We start from the raw sequence: 20295 nt of genomic DNA, 5'->3' as shown, positions 1-20295 counted from the left end.
TTCAGGGTGTTCCCCATTTATAAAATGTGAATGTTTATTAAATGTTGACAAGAACATTAAAACACAGTATCAAGATTCAGCAAAACAATCTATAGTACTTCACCAAAAGTAAAAGAAAAAGGAAACAAAGTTAGTTCTGCGCTGCGAATGAAGGAACGGGAGGGTCGGGGAGAGGAGAGCAGGGGCAGGAGTGACGCAAAAAAAGAAAAAAATTAAAACTGCAATAAAGAGGATGGGAGTTAGGAGCTGGAGCGAGTAGAGAGGAAAATTTAGGAGCTGAGGGTAGGGAGGTTGGCAGCAGAGGCTGAGGCAATTAAGGAGGTACACAGTAAGAAAGATAGAAGGTTTGGGGAAAGAGGGGATCGATCAGGAGGATGCTGATGCTCTGTAATGAGTGGATAACTGGGAATGATTAGATCCTCTGATTCACTCTTTTATCATCTCTTCCATTGGAGCTAGCTGCAGCAGAGAGAGTGACCAGAAAGGCATTCACTCAACAGAAACACACAAAGGAGCATGGCAAATAATACATGTCTCTACATTGAAATAACAAGGGGCAACATAGCATTAACATATACAAGGAGCGCAACGCTGTGTCGAGGTGGATTTTGGGAATTTCTCGGAGGGGGGGGGGTTTACGAGCGCAGTTCAACACAGTACCAGAAGGTGGTGTCCACTCTAATGGGTTCACAATCACAATAAGTAATAGTTCATTATAATTATGTAAATCTCTCTGGTATCAACACAAATAGCAGGGGAGGCAAGTTGTACATAAGCATCACATTACTTCAAAATTCCACAGAGAGAGACGCCCTCAGCCTCCCGTTTCTCGTCTGGTTCATGCACATGGGCATGTACAAACCGAAGCATTGTGCATATATGTGTACACACAGAAACACCGTGGACGCACACTTGTGTACACACATACAAATGCTCTGTCTAGCACAGAGACGCACACATACACACATTTGCATACACCCTCGCGCGCCATTCAGTTCCTTTACCCTTCAGTGGCCTCACGCAGCTTAAACACATCCCGTGACATTATCGAACCTCCAAGTATTTGCGACATGTGTCTGTGCTTTGATGAGAAGAGGTGGCAGCGGTCCACCAAGACACGACGTACATCTAGCTGGGTGCACACAGCTGAGGTGCGATGGGAGATCCTTCCGAGACACCGGCGATGACAGAGAAGCTCACAGCTGTTCCAGTGTCAGAGGTATTCAGTGCAACATTGCTCGGTGCTACACATTAACTCTCCGCCAGCTGGGCCGACACCCTTCAGCACACATTCAAGACTGTCTCCCAGTGCCTCAGGAGTTTTCCAAAGCCAAGATGTCAGAAAGATCACATATGCCCAAGCAAGGCAGCTAATGTGCCAAGAGGTTAGAAACCTCTCCTGTATTGTGCCTCCGTAGAAAGATTTCTATTTGTGCTGCAGATTTGAACGGGCATGTGCTTTAAGGAAATAATCACATTCCTCCTCTTCCAGTTTAATCGTCAGAGCAGCACAGGCCGCTCCCTCCTGAAGCTCAGGTAGAGGAAGGGGGAAAAAGTTCTGTAGATACATCTCACTTCACGTTTTAAGTTGTTGTTGTTTTTTTTTTCAAACCAGTGGATTCTGTTAAGTCTGTGTGCTTGAGTTCTCTTTGTGTTTTAGCATAGTAAGAAACAGATTCACATGCTCTAAAAGTCATACACACTGTACAATGAAATCTACAGATATTTTAAAGCTTTTATTACATCCAAAAGAAAAAAAGTTGATTCACTGACTTTAAAGAAAAAAAAAGAAAAAAAGATGGAAAAATTGGAATTGCACTATTTTCCGCCCACATGTTGCCTTTATGTTTTTTCTTCGGAACGCTTTTTTCTCTTTTTTTTTTCCCCCTTGATTTGCTTTAGGCAATTTTGACTTTGCCACAACACATTGTAAGAATTTCTACTCAGAAGAAAAAGACAGTGGTTGTGAGCGTCAAATCTTATTTTACAGCAAGTTTTGCTCCGTTTGCATGACAAGAGAAACTGGATCGCACAAACAAACCCCGTAATAATCACCTGGAAAGGAAGGAGGGGGAAAAAAAGGAGGACAAACAATAGAGGTGGGAATGAGGGGGGATGTAAGATTTCCTTCAAGAGGTCTCATGCCTTTTTTCCTCTCTAATGCGCCACATACCTTCCAGGCTTTGTTAGTTCATGTTCCAACCACTTAGATGGAGAGAGTGAAGGTAGTCCAGCCATGCATCATGTTTAGCCGGTCTGTGCTAAACATTGTAGTCAATCGAGACGCTCTACTGAACTCATGACAGAAAATTGATCTTGTTAGAGAATTCTGTCTGTCTGTCTCATACACACACATGCACATTCACACACGTACACACACACACACACACACACACACACACACACACACACACACACACACACACACACACACACACACACACACACACACACACATGCGCACCTACATACACAAAGTGCTGGGTTACCATCTGTGAGTGCTGCATCAGTTGGCCAGTACTCAGCTGGCAGGCAGATCAGACAAAGTGCCCAATATGCTCCCTAATGGCCCAAGTTAGATGAATGAGATCCTTTGTTGTCTCTTTCTTTTTCCTCTTTGTCATCCTTTTTGGAACCTCCTCTCTTCCTCTTCTCTCCCCCCTTTTGATTCCCTCCCTCCTCCGTTCTCTTCAGCCAATTTACCTCTTGTCAAATTGTTTCCTCGTTTTCCGCCTCCCTCTCAATATCAGAGGCCTCGCGCTTTCTTCCTCGCCGCTACCCTGCTGGGTCTCATTCACACAGATCGCGGACGTAAATGTGACACGGCACACCGCTGTGTCGTCCCTTCTCACAGGTGAAACTCTCCTTCACAAAGGGAGGGGGGAAAATTGAGAATTTGTATCTCCGGTTCATGTGGACGGTGTTTCTTTTTCCTCTTCTATGTGGACCAGACCTGTCCATTCAAAGATTATGCAGCAATGGGCAGTGAGAGTGAACCGCAGTCTGAGTGCCATGTCAGCACAGATGGGAGGTCAGAGTTACATGTCAGGGAAAACTCACTGGTGTGTGATTCTGCAGGGGACGGTTGGACCACCATGTAAGCCTGAGTAAAGCTTGCGCAGTGGACTGTGGGCTCAGGGCTGCTGGTATGCTGTTGTTGTGGACTGAATGGTCAAAAATAAGGGTATTATTTTTTAAAAAGAATGGGACCACAGGACGGATTATGACAGCCGTCATGACTGGTAGAGCTGAGTGACGGAGGAAGAGGAGCAAAAAGGAAGAGAGACATCACGAGGCAAACAGCTTGAGTCAACGAAACTCAAAGAGGTATGTTTTAGTGGATAAACAATATCAAGACAAATAACTCCATCTAGCTGTCAGAAATCGTGGTTTGTAATGTTTCAAAAATTTTTTCTTTTTTTTTATATTCTTCTTCTTCTTTCTCTTTTGTCAGTGTCATTTATTGTCAGGGTCGCGGGTGGGACGGATCTTCATCTCGGAGAACTTGAGGGAATACTGCCAGCCAGTCCAGGAGGACCACTCGATGCCGTCGGCGTACGAGGTGTGCTGCCCGCGCAGGTACTGGCCGTTAAGGTTGGAGGTGTGGCAGTTTCGGTACCACCAGGCGCCGTGGTAGAAGGAGGCGCAGTTATTCTCCGAGTGGTCATTATCCTTGTCTTTGGTGGTGAACTTCATTCCATTGTGCTTCAGCAGAGAATCACCTGAAAAAAAGTGCAAGAGAATTTGAATGTGTCAGTGCACACAAAAGCAGGGCATCTGTGCAAAACATACATCTGATTGAAACCAACAAGAGCAGCTGAGTGATTAAAAAAAAGAAACTTTTCTATTTAACAGCTATTGCATGTCCCTTTTATCTTTCGCGAGAATAATCCCACACCTGAAACCAGCAATTAGACAGATTCACAGGTTCAAAACGGGATTTGGCCTTTCAATTAATCATTTTAATAAACAGAGAAAGTTGAAATAAGGAAAAATAAAGCTCCGCAGTTCTCCAGAGTGCTTCTTCTCATTATCTAAAGCAGGAGGTCAGACGGCTTTGTAGCCAATTTATCAAAGGTTCTGTGGTGACCTTTATATCTTGCTCTTATTAGTAACCCGCCCCCAATGATTTTCATCAGGATGTCTGTCAGTTAATAGACGCAAATGTTTTAGAGGAGAGAATACGCTTAATCACAAATGCTGGTTTAATTAGTTTAGGTACTTTTGCACTGGATCAAAAAGCTTTGAAGGCATACACAATAATGAATGAGACTCTTTGCTGCAGCCCTGATTGTGAAAATGACAATGATGTAAAACCACTGCAGGGATGCAGCACAGCCAAGTGGCATCACCTAAGTGCCCTTAATCATGGTCCGGATGTTAACTCCGATCCACACAATCAAACTGCTGAGCTGAATATATCTCCTGACTATATAAAGATTTCTCACTGGCAAAGTCGACAAATACTCTGGGACTCTCAGCTCGAAGAGTCTCACAAGTGAAATGAAAGCAACGTCCTCTCAGAAACAGCGGCAGACCAAAAGTTTTCAGCAAATGGATGTTCAAAGAGCACATAATTTTCAATAAATTCCCTATACCTTGCTTTCGCTCCCTGTCCCTTACTTTCTTCCCAAAGCAGGCCCCACACTGTGACTAGAAGTGGATGGAAAGATAAAGCTGCGAGCCGAATGAAAGGCTGCTTCACCAGCCATCAGGTGATGGCTAACAGCTCGTCAGGGCATCAAACAGCCCTTAATTGCCCAGGATGTGGCATCCAGCTCCTTACCCTCACGCCCTGTCCTACTTTACTCTCCATTTAGCATTACTATGGTAACCACTCAGTGGGAAAAATAATTTGACAGACATGTCTAATACTCATGTTGCGTGCTGCTAGATGGTAGAAGGAAAGAGATAGTGGGGGTGGAGAAAGAAGAAGAAGAAAAAAAGACACAGCTCAATGGTGTCAACAATAGGATGATGTCCAGAGGGTGTGTAAAGAGGAAAGAGGGAAAAAAACAAAACAGAAGCACTTAAAGGCTCATTTACAAGGCGCTGGATGTCACCTTGGTGGCTGGGGGCCGGCAGCCTCCTCTGATGCCCATTAAGATCCAGCTGCTTCCAGCCCAGAACGAGCACCTGTCAGCTGATCGGAAAGCAGCGGCAACAGAGCAAAACACTACTACTACTACTGCAAATAATAATAAGGGCGGCACTGCCTAGAGGGAAGCTGATGTGAAAGCATCCACAGAGTATGAATGTGCTTAATTTGACTGCATTCAAATGTCCAACAGGCAAATGAGTTCAAGGTCAGGCCACGGAGCATCACAGGAACTTTGAGCAGACACTTTATTTGGGCTAAAAGCTGCTATACACACAACTCATTTTCCCTTCCCCTCTGGTTTCTTTTTTCCTCCTCTGCTTCTGTGTCTCCTCTGTCCCTTAGATATCTCTATCCTCATTTTTATTTACCTTTTCTTCTCTCGCACCTGTCCCCTTCCATCCTAGTTTTCTTGCAGCCCTCCTCCTGTTCCTCTCCGCATCTCTCGCCTGCTTGCATCTCTCATATCTGTCCCCATTCTCTCTGTGCTCTGAAAGCGGCGCTCCCCAAAGGTTCTTTAAATTGCTTCTTCATTTTCAGCGGCAGGTTTTTGTTTACGCTGCAGGTCAAGCAGCGCAATTAATTGGCAGTAATTTAATCAAGGTGACAGGTAGCTGGCTTGGATCTGATGGTTGGGGAGCTGAGACGCAGACACCAGAAGTCCCCTTCTCTTTGTTCATCTGTCTGCACGGTTTAACAAGTGGACACACTGGCTGCACTGTAAAAATAACACTCTAATATTTTACTCGCAGGCAGAGTGCAAAGAAAGTTGTCTGGAGGTTCACCTACTGCTGTGTCTGCAATTAGGTTAGACGAATAAATGTGCAGAAAATAGCGGATACTAATCAGAGTGCCGACACAGTATATCTTGGAAGAAAAGTGTTTATTCGGTATGCGGCACATACCTGCATTGCCGGAATAGTCTCCCACAGTCAGAGGGTATCCATCATCATCAGGGTCCACTGAGAAGAGGCCCACTCCAAAGGTACCATACTGAGCGTACGCTGTGCTATTTTCAAAGTCCTCCAAGTCAATACGAAGCTCATAGTTACCCTGGATGGACAGGGCATGGATCTGCTTCAGCCCTGCAGGGAAAAAGAGTGAGACACAGACCAAAACAATCCATTACAAAGTACTATCGCAGGTCTGGGCAAACAATATAAAGCTATTTCGGCGCCCTCTCAGAGCCATACATTTTCTGGGAAATAAGATGTAACGTGGTTTTTGTCCCATTTAGAGTCTCATCCTGCATGTGTAGGGTTTCTCTTTCAAAGCGAGATTAGTTTCTTTTCAAAAGTGTGCAGACTGGCTTCTGCTCACACAGCTGCTTTCTGAGACCAACTGAAACTACTGAATCCATCAAAATGTGTGATCTTAGATTAAGTAATGACACCAAATACTAATGTTTTTTTCCACACTGACAAGCAGTAGAAATATTCAGAAAGTTTGCTGCATTGGTTTTTCACAACATCAGCTTCTATTAGAGCATGTCTGACCACTTTTACTAACTAAACTGGTGATATTAAGTCACAATTCATGTTCAGTCCAATGTTCAGGTACGTTTAAAAGGAGCAGAATAGCTAAATTCCACTGAATAGCTGAGTTTAAGATGGTCAGTTTGTCTGTAATTGCTTTGAACTCTCCATGACAAGTTGGACAGTCTGTATTTCTTCACATGGAAATGATGAAATGTGGACTGTAGAAGCTTGCAGGACCTCATCGTCTTCATTCTTTCAAAATAAGAAAGATTTTACACTTTGTAAATCCAAGTTGAGAGAAATTCCCCTTTGCTTTACTGGAGACATTCCTTTAGGTCAACATTTCTAGGTTCATGATAACAAAAATCTACAGAAATGTAAATTCTGTGCTCACATTAGTTATGCTTGTCAAATCATTCAAATCATACTGATAAAAAGATGAGCAATTCAGCTCTCACTACAGCACTAATGTGATCATTTCAAATCCCTTCAGGTCCGTACTATAGAGAGGACAAACTGCTGTGCTCTCACTGGGTATATTTACTAAAATAGTGAGGGAAAAAAAAGGCTAAATAGGCTAATTTGACGCTCAGCTGGAGAAGGAATTGCCAAAGAAGAAGTGCCGTCATTAGTCAGTTTTTTCTATAGCAGCTTTTCAGGTGAAAGTAATTTGGTTTAAAGAAAAACTTCATGTCAGTTACCCACCTATAACTCCCAATTACCTTTTGATCTCGTCTCCAAACCATTTCATGAACTTGCACACATCCTCCTTGTATCAACTTTCAGATTCAAGCCTGCCATCACTTTCTATCCGATGCCCCGATTGGATCTTTTAATTATTGCTATCCTTTAGGGAGCGAGTGTTAGACAGAAAGCGCCAGAGGGAAAACAGGGTTTCCAGCCCTTCTTCCTTGCCCCCTCCTGCTCTGTGTGTCCCCCTGCTGTGTTGGAGTGATGCGGCTTCCCAGGGCAAGTTTTCCTCTACTGGGCTGATCAAAGGTACAAGAGGAACAGCGTGTCAGGCGGAGAGACGCAGGAAAAAACTCTACCTAGGTCTTCAAAACCCCAAATTCAAGGCAGGAAGACAAACAAAGTGAACTGCAAGACTCGGTTAAACATCACCCCTGAGCTTATAAATGCATTCTTTACGTTTACGGTGTTTATTAGGGAGTTAAAGCTAAGCGTAAATGTTAAAAAAATCTTCATGATTACAGGTGAGGGTTAGATTTAGAGCATGTAGATCAAGCTGTAGGTTGCGGTAGCTGGTTAAAAGGTTTGTTTGCAGTCTGTCCTGTAACGTGACCAAGAATTACAGTGAAAGTAGCTGCACCACAGGAGAGAAGGTGTTTTTTTGAACCTGAATATTGTCCTTTTTTTTAACCTCCTATGGCAATCATCGCCTTCACAAATGAAACTCATTCTCCTTTTAAAACCTTACAAACCTCAAACTGACTCTGCCTAATTTGAATTCCATCGCTGTCGAGAATTGCTCTCTGAGAGCGCCCCGTCTGAAGTAGAGGGCTAATTTGATGACAAACACAGCTGAAAGAAGCCATTATTATTCAGAGACAGAAGCTCGCAGTCTGGGCCCAGGCACTTAGTTTGGATTTAATCTAGCCCAATGGGAGGTTGATCCCGTTCTTTTCATTTTCACAGTGGATCAGCAAATTGGAGGTGGAGAATCGGTCATTAATACATTCACAGGCAGGTGACTTTATTCACGTCAGCTTCCAGTTAATTCTTACGCAAGAATATAAATACTCAAGCACATATGCAGGGGAACAGACACCCGAACTGCAACACATTTTCACATGCCTTCAGAGAAACAAAAAAAATGGCTCATTTGCAGAAATAGTTTTTTTTGTGTCGTACTCCTTTGAGAAAAAGTATCAATCCACACAAACACCTAAGGGAAAAGTACCCTGGAGTGATTTGACAAACTTCAAAAGAAAGACTTAGGATGTTTTCTCTTTCAGAAAAAAAGGAAAAATAAAATACCAGATGCAACACAGCTCTATTTAAAGACTCTACAGCTTCCAACTGTATTTACATAACTTTAATTCAGTCCCTAATTAAAGCCCCAGAGAATCTCAGTGAGACTCCAATTCAGAATAATTAAAGAGGAAGTCAAGTAAAATAGCAACAGAGACTTCGTTGGTTAAAATTTAAATGCTCAGGTGTGTCTCGCTGTTAATTAAATGCTATTGTTAGGTTATTTAAAATTAGCTCTAATACAAAGGAGGGTTTTTAAGGTGTTTTGCTTTAGTATTAGCATGCTGATTGCTCCGTCGGGAAGAAACTATCCACTCCTCTCTTAGATTTGGCATTTAAGAGAAAGGAGTCAAAAAACCTGCGTCGTCCTACGTACTTTTGACAAGCAATTAGGGTATATTTTCCCTTTTTCCTTTATTGTGACTAGTTTTATATTGCTGATGTTTATTTTGATGTACAAGCTGCAGGATATTATTAATAATACTGTGTCACAACAACATACCAAAGAATAATTGCATGCAAACTATATACACCCCTTTAATCACAAACATGTAGCGCTGGCGTCGGGATTTCTGCAAACAACTAAAAATAAAAATGATTAGATGTGACAGTCCCCTGAAAAAAATAAGACAACTTCTGTGCCAGTGAAATGCTTATTTTTTTGCATATTCACTTGAGTTAAGAGTTGTTTAGAAACAAAATTGGATCCACAGTTATGCTAACAGCTCTGTGAGATCAAGGTTGTGCTTTGGCAGCACGGTGCTTACCTAGTGTTACCGTGTTTACCATCCTAGCTGCTAATTAACGCTAACTAACTAAAAGCGCAGCTGAGGCTGAGAGGAATGTCTTCAGTTTTGTAGCTTTTGATCACAAACCAAAGTGGTAGACCATTTTGGAAGAAAAGATTCACCAAATTCTGAGGACTTCTGCCTCCAGGCACCATATGTCTGTACAACTCTTATTGGAGACCCATCAGATAATTGCTCAGAGATTTCAGTGTGGACTAGAGCGGCGGATTAATAGACTGACATCCAATTTAAAGATAAAGCATTTAAATTCTAAACTTAAGCTAACTAAAGCAGCAGATTCAAAAATGTTATGTTATGCGCAGAAATAATGAGATGAAGAGTTCATTAGATGAAATGAATAAACCAACACCAGTTTGATTGATAATCCTTTGACTGAGAAATAAGAGAAAACATGATTTAGGGGGAGAAAAATAGAGAGCTATCTCACTGAAACAACCCATCACCAGTTTGACTGATATTCCCTGGAGTGTATAATTACAAAACACAATTTTGTGAAAGTAGATCAAAATGGACATAACTGTTTCACGAAACTTTCAAATCCACTGTGGAATAAATGATGGAGATAATTCAGTTTATATGAGTAGAACACAAGCTTATTTTTTGACTAGAAATTACACTAACACAGTGTGGAATGATTCTTTCTGATAGGCCTTGAGTCAAAACTGGATTAAAGCAGGGTAGCTGAGTAGAGCAGCAAAAACTGAGACCTTCACAGTCCCTGAATGCATCATATTGTGTGTGTTGCTGAAGCAGAATGTTTCTGGTCTTATAGAGGCTTTCTGCATTGAAATCTAATCTAGTTGTAATATATTTCAATATTAATATGTCCTACATGGGGTCTATCATCAACCAGTGTGTGTTTATCGCAACAAGCAGCAAACCTGAGGGGTAGGAAGACCCGTTTCTGAGACCTCTGCGTAAAATGTGTCCAGAATTGTGTGCCTCCTAGTGGACTAATCCAGCCCTGCTTTGAGTTACATCCTTGGAGCATTTTTTAGGTCTCTCACAATGCTATTCAAAGCTTCAAACAACAAATTATGTATGGGTAGCAATCTTCTTTGTACTCTCTTCTTACAGATGAATCTCTACATTACGTAAGCGTACCATACAGGCATAATTACTCAGTGTCATCTGGAAAGAAGACAAATAACACTGCCAAAATCAGCATCTCATTTTGAACAATGAGTGTTTTTCCCGATAAGGGATCTCATTTAGGGGGTGCCTGATTGCACATTGATGGAACGAAAATCTTGCAGCATTCTTTTCCATTAAATCATCCATGTCATTATGGTCTCCTTTACAATGTGTGCTAACAACAGAGTATTGAGGCTAAAAGGTGCCGGGCCTTCCGTGGTGTTCATAATAGCGATGCGTCGGAAAGCTAAACATTTCCTTCATCAGGTCCATTATCATGAGTATTAACATATCAGGTGGCTAGAAGACAAACACTACGTTCTCCGCTGCACATGAAAAGCGGGCTGATATTAAATTTAGAACACGTTAATACATGTGGGAGCCAACTATTGGCTCTCGTTGGTATTAAATCTATGAAAAATGGTGATAAAAATGATATATATCTGCAATTACCTCATTAAACTAGGTCACAGTAATCCATAACTCATTTTCACTGCTCTGAGGTTTATAGGAAAGAGGACAAATTTAGCTTGTTTAGAACATGAAGACAGTAATTTGTCATTTTTATTTTTTATTCATTCTGAGAGGGCATGTTGTGTTTCTCCAAAACTAAAGCGAAACAAAGCTCAAGCCTTTCTGGCATTGATTAAGCCATTACCACCAGAGATTCTTCATCTTTAAATGTGATTTCACAGCTAATGAGACTGACATCAATGACTTGATTAAAAATGTAGAAGACCTCCATGAGATGCCTCTGTGATACTGCTAAAAGGTCCAAATATTAATGATTTATTTGCTTTTATTTGAAAAGTGTGTAGGGAAATGTGTTTGATGCTTTTAGGGGACGGGTTGCAGCCCTGTGCCCTCAGTCTCAGTGTAGCACATGCGGCACTACAGGGCATAAAGGAAAAGAATAATAATAAAAAAAAGATCCCTAAACCCAACAGAGAAATGATTACACTTCTCTCTGCCGTTTGTGACATTTCTCTAAGTTAATTATTCATCATGCTTTTCTCTCTCAGTTGCTGGGGGGCAGCTCCTGAGACTGTTTCAGCAGAAAGGGAGAAAAGAAGCAGTACTGCTTCTATCCCCTCCTCCTCTTCCCTTACCGTCATACCTCAACCCTCCCTTGTGTTTGTCGTTCTTTCCCTCCTGCTTCTCCATCGCTCCCTCTAGCTTAATCTTCCTGTCAAGCTGTTTTTACTCTACAGAGATTGTGGATGAGGGAGGAGTCCGTGCTACTGTGGGCCATTTCCATCGTCACAAGGACAGTTGCTGTGCCCTTTGCCACTGGGGGCGACGCTGGTGGAGGAGTACGTGAACACGCGGCGGCTGAAAAGCTTGCTGTCGCCTCCTCTTAGGGAATACAAAAGGCTCGCTATCGTTGCTTCTCCCCTTGTCATCAAAAGATAGGAGAAAAGGGAGAAAAACAGAGACAGGTGTGCGCTGAACTCTCTAGCTTGCTGCTCCCTCAGAGTCAACTGTGACATTTGGTGGGACAAAAAGAAAAAGAATTTTCTGACTAACTGTCACACCTCTAACATTGCCATGCCTGTTTGCAACTTTCCTCTCACCAATCCCACCTCCAGTCAGTCAGTTTTCCTAGAAACTTCAAGTTATTCATCATAAAGAAAAAGATATTATTTGGGGAAAAAATAAGCCTCGGCGAGAGATTTTGATTTTTAATGCTAGCTATAGGAAGGGATATACTACTTTATACATGCTTTTTTTCTGCACCATCCTTTGAAGTATAAGCTCCTGATCTGCCTTTGACAAATATACAGAACCTGAAAAGTACAAATCCGTTACACCGACCGACTCACTTTTTTTTTACTATGAATGATGAATGTACAGACTGACTGTAGATCAAATGAGATATGGCCTGCGATGGGGGCTAACATGATTCCAATTCTTTCATGCTTGTTAGAAAAAGAGTGAGAGGGTTGCACTTTTTTCTGGCTTGGTTGCACTCACACACACAGAGACACACACTGTGCTTTTGATTGATGGAACAAGTGCATAGGAGGCTGATTTCACAATAGTCAAAAGCATTTCAAGGCCAAATACAGAATATTCTTCAGCTGAACGAACATTTCAGCGGTACTATTTGTTCAGCAGCAAACACACGGTGCCGTTCCCCAGGCTGAATCTAACTTGGGAATAATGATCTTGGGAATGTTTGTTCACTTTGCCCACAGCGCCCTCATTACCGCTCTCAGGAGTCACTTGCTTCATCTTTGAAGATAGATACATTTTGCAATATATTATTAATACATATTGTTTCCTTTGAATCTTATGGGTTTCTGACTCGACGTAAGCTTGCTGAGCCGCATATTTTAGACCTCCAGCATTTTCACTGAATTAAATCCAGCGGCTTTAACGGGAGTTGCCGCAGACGGGGGCGGTTAAGCGTGACTGGAGGTGCAAAGTTTCGGGTCTGTACATTTGATGAATGGTGCGCAGAATGACAGCTACTACTTATCTGTGACTCTTCACAAAAATGATGACGAGCGCTGCAATCACAGGAAAAGCAGGACTTCTCCAAATCAGGCTGTAAATTTGGATGTCTGCTCATTATCACTTCAAGGTCAAGGATCATGTTTAATTGGGAAGCGTGAGCACACAACGCTACACCACATAGGATCACAGGGCTGACAGCAGCTGAAAGCAATGCTGTTTGCGTGGCTACCCAGTGGAGCTGTTAAATGATTGCCAGAGATAGACAGACGCGAGAAAGTTGTTATGGCGCTGTTCTAATGCAAGGTATAATTAAATGTTAATCCACCATGAAACAAGTGTACTTTGTACTCTGAAATTCTCTGTGTGCATTATGGGCCACATACCCTGCAAAAGTAATAGTTTTATCTGCTTGAAATGACTAAATGCTACATTTTAGCGGTGCTGTTATATGAAGTGAACATAATATAAATAAACCGATGCTGACTGGAAGTACTGAGAGGTGAAGCGAACATTTATCGTCGAGTTACAATGCAATGTTCTGCTGGGAAAGCATGGATCCTGGCATTCATGTGGATGTTGCTTTGACATGTACCACCCACCTGTGCATTGTTGCAGATCAAATACACACTCTCATGGAAACGGCACCCTACTGGCAGGACAATAGGCCCCTCCACACTGCAGCAACTCCTCAGCTTGCGGAACATTACAAAGAGCCCCAGGCACTGACCTGGCCTACAAACTCCCTAATTCCTAATCTGATTGAACATCCATGAGATGTACTGGAACAAAGCGGCTTCACGGAGGCCCCAACCTGCAAACCGTAGGACTCAAAGGATCAGCAGCTAACCACCCAGTGTCAGACACCAAAGGACACCCCCAGGGGTCCTGTGTCTTTGCATTGATGGGTCAGCCAAATGAGTCTAATGTTGTGGTTGTTGACTGTATAGAGGTAGTCATTGGTAAACCTCTTCCTAAGCAGCCATACATGTGGTTGTACAATGGTTTCATCCAAGTAAGCACTCTACATATCCATACTTTACTTCATTTATAATACTTTCCTAACATGCAATGACTGTAGTGCACAAAAAATGATTCTACCACAACAAATAAGTAAACATTAAATTCTGCTCAATTATCCAGCAATTAAGAAAACCTTCTTCAGCAACACAAGGAAGCTTAGAGGACCAAACATTTAGAATTATGCAACACTGAGGCATGTATAATCAGTAGACAAGTAATCAACCCGTCACAGGCTGTGTGTATTGTCACGAAGGCCTAAATGCTAGTTTGATGATACAATTCACAGAATATTAAATAGTTACGAGAAAATCTATTCTTTCTGTTTTTAGAAAATAAAAGCCCAGCAGTATTTGTCATCAGCAGAGACTTGCACTCTACGCTTCAACTTTTTCTGTGTGATGCACCCCACAGCTCGCTCAGATGAATTGAAGAGAATCTTTATTAACACCTACCATCAAGTGCACGTGTTTAAAATCGTTAATTATATCAAACCTGATGTTGTTATTTTCACACAGGTGGGGAGGTTTGTGCTTCTACTACAACTGAATTCGAATGTCTCAACCAACTATGTTCTACTTGACGCTAATTTCAAAACTCTTCAACTATTAGGATTTAGGATTCACAGACATTCATTGTCTTTACATATATTTTCTATTTCAGCTGTTTAGCCATCATTTTTAACTGTGCATTTTAAGTTTTTATCCATAACACTTAGCTGATTACTTGAAACATTTATCCACAATATGTACCTAATTGTTTGAACTGGTAATTTATTTCTTACAACTCTCAGATACTACTAGCAAACAGTTTGGACTACACGACTTGCTTTGAGTTTCCAACTACATCTTGCCCTCTCATTTGCACATATGGTATTTGTGTAATTCATGCCAGCAGGGATTTTGTGCATGTTTCATGAAGAGACGCACCGATTATTTTTTATAACATAGTGTGTTATATTTGCGAAAATACACAAATCCTGGCCATAGTTCAAGTATTCCTAAACTGACCAACATCTATAGAAGTGTTCTATTATTTTTAATTATCTTATCTAATGTATTCATCATAAAGCCACAGTGAGGTGTCTGTGAATGCCACACATCTGTGCTGGTTTAAAAGTTGAGCCCTGCCTGACTGAATTGCTGAAATCTGTCCGCCAGCTGTCACTCCCTTCTCCGCTGCGCCGCATCTCCCAGTACTCATTGGAAATGAATGAGTACCGGTTGCATTGTCTCTTGTTGCTGCTGTCAGCGTGAGCTCGCAGTACGACACGGAGGAGGCGACAAGTTCGCTCGTGTTGCTTATAATGTAGCTTGAACAATTTAATTGCATGTTTGTAGGCTTCAGCTGCCGCTAGTGAGCTTGATTGGGAGCTCCTTCTGCGCAGACTGTCGTTTATTTTGAAAGCCTCCTCATCCTCCTGCCTGCATCATGACGATTATTAATGAGTGGGCATGTTATTTTAATGGAAGAGGACAGGCAGGGGTTGGTGCAACATGCAAGATGCAAAGCTAATTGGCAGGTCACAATGATGCATCGGGATGTAGTAGCAATGAGTCTTGATTAAAACTAATGTCATTTTCCCTTCCAACTAACATTTCTGCCACAGTTCAGCCAAGCTCTACCTTGACATCACACACACGCTGTTCTATGATTACCACCTGATGTACAAACCTACATTTATACATTATGTAGAGATATGTAATAATTATTTCACCTCATTACTGACTTTCTCCATATTCATTTCCATCCCATCATTTCAGCATTTCACCGGTAAGGGCCGTGTGGAATTGTCTTGTTTATTAACGTCCTGTTATGATATATTATGCATAAAACATTGCACTTGCTGTAAGAATAATTCATGCAGACATCACTGAGCAAAGATGAGGATGTCAGAATGTCTGCTGTGACTAAGCAGTTGACTGTGATTATTGACGGTAATCTCATTATACATGCAGTTTGGGTTCACATGTTGACAAATGTTTGGACAAGTAAATATTGCCTTCAACAGTCTACAATATCAGAGTATCATGGATTAAATAATCACATTACAAAGGCTCCCTCCTACACTGTGTTTTCTTGCTTGCAAACATGTAGGTGGCTCATCTCTAATGATAGCATTTGGATGAGTTGATTTTGAAAAGAGAGCAGTTAAAATGTACACTTCCTTTGTTTGTAACTGCATTGTCTTACAGTGTGTTTAAATATTTTCTATTAGCTTTTATTACTCACTTGTGCATCTCATCATTAGTGTCTTTTTCAGAGCGGTATTATTCAATTCGCACAGTTCAGATGTTCAAAACAGCAATATACCAGTGAGAAAACTTTAGAATTGTGGCTTAAGTTTCTGCCTCAGCCAAGTCAGCTGTTATGTTTATCCCACTCCAACCTGATTCATATTTTTCTGATAAGAAGGGCAGGTAAGACACGGTGATGCAACAAATTTCAATCTCTGAAAGCATGCCGATTTCAATGTCGGCTAGCTTCACATAAGACGAATTTATCTGATGCCGGATAGCTCAGATAGATGTCAGTATAAGATTTCAGGTTTGCTTTCAAGCTCACGTCTTAGTGAAACTAAATGCTTCCAAATGCCATCCACTGGGCAAAATAAAGGAGGGGATTTTGCTCAAGTGGCAGGATTAGAGTCATAAAATCATGAGAGAGAAGAATGAGAGCCAACAACCCATCACATCTGATATCATCAGAAATTAACCTTCGGGGTGGAAAGACTGAGCCAAGAGTGGTGAAGGGAGACGCAGAGGGAAGGTGGAAGAGAGAAAGAGAGGCAGGTAGACAAATGCTGGGAGAGTTGGCAGGCCTTCAAGGCTGTAATTCAGGGAGAAGACCACATTAATATTTAGAGGTGCTCTCAGGTAAAACAAAATGAGCAGAGCAGCCCCAGCTTGACGGGAAGGACTGGCAACAGACGGCATAAAGATCCACTGGGTATGCAGCATTCACACAGATGCAAAGTTTCAAGGTTCAGCAGTCGACACAATTATCTTAGAGGGTAAAGAGTAAATTAAATAAATGTGTATATTCATATAGTATAACACATGTACTGATCAGGCAGCATTCTCCAGGGCTGAGAAATGGAGCCAAGCACAGATGTGCCAAAAACTGCAGTTCCTCAAAGAGCCACTTGAGGCTTGTTCCAAAAGCGAGTCAATCCCCACAGACCTCCATGATGAAACAGCCAACTTTACAGGAGAAATAAACACGTCTACAGCCAAGTAAAATAACAGTTTAAGTCTCTGTAGGTAATTTCCTTATTTTTGACAACTGTGCAGAGGCTGAACTTTTGTATAGCTCACCCATTTCAACTGTATCACAACTTATAATTCTGCATAATAAGGGGCGAGACCTGTTTGCATGATAGCTGTCTACCTTCACTGAACAGAGCAATGCTTGGAGACATTTTCACAAATGCTCTACATTGAGGTTGAAACCACATTTCAGGAACTTGATGGTTGGTTCATCCATCTTTATGCACAATCTGTGGGATTGATCCACCAAAAAGAAGTCATGAATTTTTTAACTTTTCAACTGATCTGATACAGACCTGGGGAAAACCAACTTGAACCAACACGAATAAATACAGTGAAAAGAAATAAAATAAAAAATCGAAATATATTTGATTCAACCAAACTGAAATAGAAAACTGGTAGACAACCAATTTTAAATAATAAAAAAAAAACACTGAAAAAAGCATATGAATATCCAAATAGGATTTAATATCTAATAAAAGGTTTAGACTGGCTGTAGAGTATGTATTCCTGGATTCAGGCTTGCTAGTAACAACAGGCCTCATAAAAATATAAACTTCTTAAGCTGGCTTGATCGGTTGAGTTCTTGTGGGGGAAATGGTAAAAATTGTGAAATGAATTAAATCTAACTAAGCAGAATGGACATGGTCGGATGAACAATGGCGGAGAGAGAAACAGGAAGAGAGAGTTGACATGGAGTAAAGGATGATGAACATGGAGTGGAACACTGAAATTGCATGAAGGCTTTGATCAAAGGCACGTGACATCATTACAGGCTGGGCAAGGGCAATGCGATGGTCTTAGTAAGTCTCTCTCTGATTCCAGGGTCAAAGTAATGAGGGGCTTGAGAGGGAGAGAGTCCAAAGGGGCCACATATCTTCAGACCCTCAAGCGTTGTTTGCCTGTAATGAGGTTGCTAAAAGTTCAGTGCTAATTAAGCGCCATGCGTCACTAGAATTCGATGACTTTTTGAGAAGTCATGACACTCTGCTTCAGATATTAATACCGTCAACTGAAAAGCTTTTTCTGACCGTTTAGTGAATAAAAACACACAAGGCTCTGATTGTTGGTAGAATAAAGCTAAACTATAAGCCAGACTGTGGTATAGAAAAAGCAGAAAATAGCTCATAATTACCTACAAATGTGCATTGCTAGCACAGCCTTTGCCAAGACTGAGCTCATGAGTTAATGATGAGATAACTTCAATCGAGGGATTCTCAAAGAGGCAATAACCCTTACATTGTAAAGTAGCACTGGGGTGTCAGACATATGTTTAATTCAGGGGGAGAAGCATGCTTTTCACGGCTAGCAGAGCGTCACCCCTTATTTAGACTCTTATTCACAATGCAGAAGCACCAAACATGGGTGCCATCCTTCAGAAATGTGGGCTTATTTTAGCTCAGAGGAGTTGGGACGACTTGAATTTATGAGTTGTGAACCTACATACTCTGTTGTTTAACGTGTGACCAGGCATGAGCAGTGGCGCACAGTGACGTGTGCTGAAAAGCAGTTTGATGTTTTCAAAGTGAAAGCCCTTAAAGAAACTCAGACGAATGATGAAATGAATTATTACATGAAACAAAATAGAAAGCGAGTTATGTGGGGAGAAGCTGGGTCCTGGGTATAAAGATTTTTCTGTCACTACCATTAGAAGATCTATTTAATCATTCCTCAATCAAATTTTCAATCATCCCATCTGTGCTCATTCAACATTCCTTTATGGGCAGATTCTGCTCATAAAGTTTTTACATCTTCTGGAAGATAAAATCCCTTCCCCTTTTAAAGAGCCTTGTGTGCACCGCGGGTCAGACCAGACTTTGGCACCAGCACAAGCAGAAAGGTGGAGGAATATACCTGTGGGCTGGTGATGAGAGGCTTCAAATAAAGTACCTGGGTCTTGCAGAGAGGGCCCCGAATTGCTCTCGTCCTCATACATATCGAAATTACTGGGCGAATTGCTGCAAATTGCAGCTATCTCCACTCCAGCACTGCAATCTAGTGCAGATGGAGTGTCTGCCAGGGTACAGCCGCACCAATCAGAGACAGCATACCCTCCTGAAGGAAGCACAGGCAGAACTGGAGGCCAAGGCATCATTGTGTCAGGACTGATTGGCAAGGCCTCAGCTGGCTGGCTGACTGGATCCCTGGACAGCCAACATCACTGTGTCAGACTCACTGAAGAGGAATCACACTCTTGAATAATTGATTGAATATGAATGCAGTTTTGGAGGAGCTTTAACTGAAAACACTTACATGTGCTCTAAATAATAGATTGCAGGGGATTGTTTATATTTCTCTTTGTCATGCGGGATATGGTATCATAGGATATATTCCTGTATTTCCAGACAGCTGGGCTCTGCACTAATCTCAATGAGTTCCCCAGGGTTGACTTGTGCTCAGTAGCTTGTGCTGGCACATTAATCAACACATTAAATGCATTTATTAGACCCATACACTTGTACTCACACCTGAAATTCAATTTACTGGAGTAGTCTTTGATAAGATTTCCAGTGCCTCTGCACTACAAATACAGTAAAAGTGTAACATATACTCATGCATATATACAAACGCATACTAACCATCCATCTGCATTTGTCCACATAGGTTATGCAGACGGATTATGAATGGACTGAGTGGTACATATGAGAATGTACAAACATATGAAGTGAGATTTAATGCAATTAATGCCGAGAGAGAAAACTTGTTGTGACATATTACATCTTGTTTGAAAGACATTAATGTAAGTCAGCTCAATCAGCACAGTAGGCCACAAAGGAGACTATACAGCACCCACGCACCCACACTGAGAGACACTAGTCAGTGACCTCAGACAAACATCATTTATCTAGAGTAGCAAATGCATTCAGCATTGTACCTTTCCAGGGATTTTGCTTGTCTTTCAAATATTAAATGTATCGTCAAGGACAAAAAGCAATACATACGCTTCATAAAGCTCTTTTCATGCTGGAGTCACTCATTATCACAGTGATTGTATGAAACACATTGCTGAAACTGTACACTGTGCCATGGTGAGCGAG

The 20295-nt window shown here is 41.6% G+C and overlaps 1 protein-coding gene across 1 annotated transcript in view; it reads right to left on the bottom strand.

Annotated features, from left to right (window-relative positions):
- The window catches only part of fibcd1b (fibrinogen C domain containing 1b), a 111854-nt gene continuing 91559 nt past the window's right edge, over positions 1–20295 (bottom strand). Inside the window, 2 exon segments of the mRNA XM_022192485.2 lie at positions 1–3722; positions 6004–6183. Coding sequence (XP_022048177.2) covers positions 3457–3722; positions 6004–6183 — 446 coding nt within the window. The 3' untranslated portion in view covers positions 1–3456.

The sequence above is a fragment of the Acanthochromis polyacanthus genome, chromosome 18 (genome assembly GCF_021347895.1).
Source record: "Acanthochromis polyacanthus isolate Apoly-LR-REF ecotype Palm Island chromosome 18, KAUST_Apoly_ChrSc, whole genome shotgun sequence".
Taxonomy (NCBI): Eukaryota; Metazoa; Chordata; class Actinopteri; family Pomacentridae; genus Acanthochromis; species Acanthochromis polyacanthus.
This window is presented reverse-complemented; position numbering and strand designations above follow the sequence as displayed.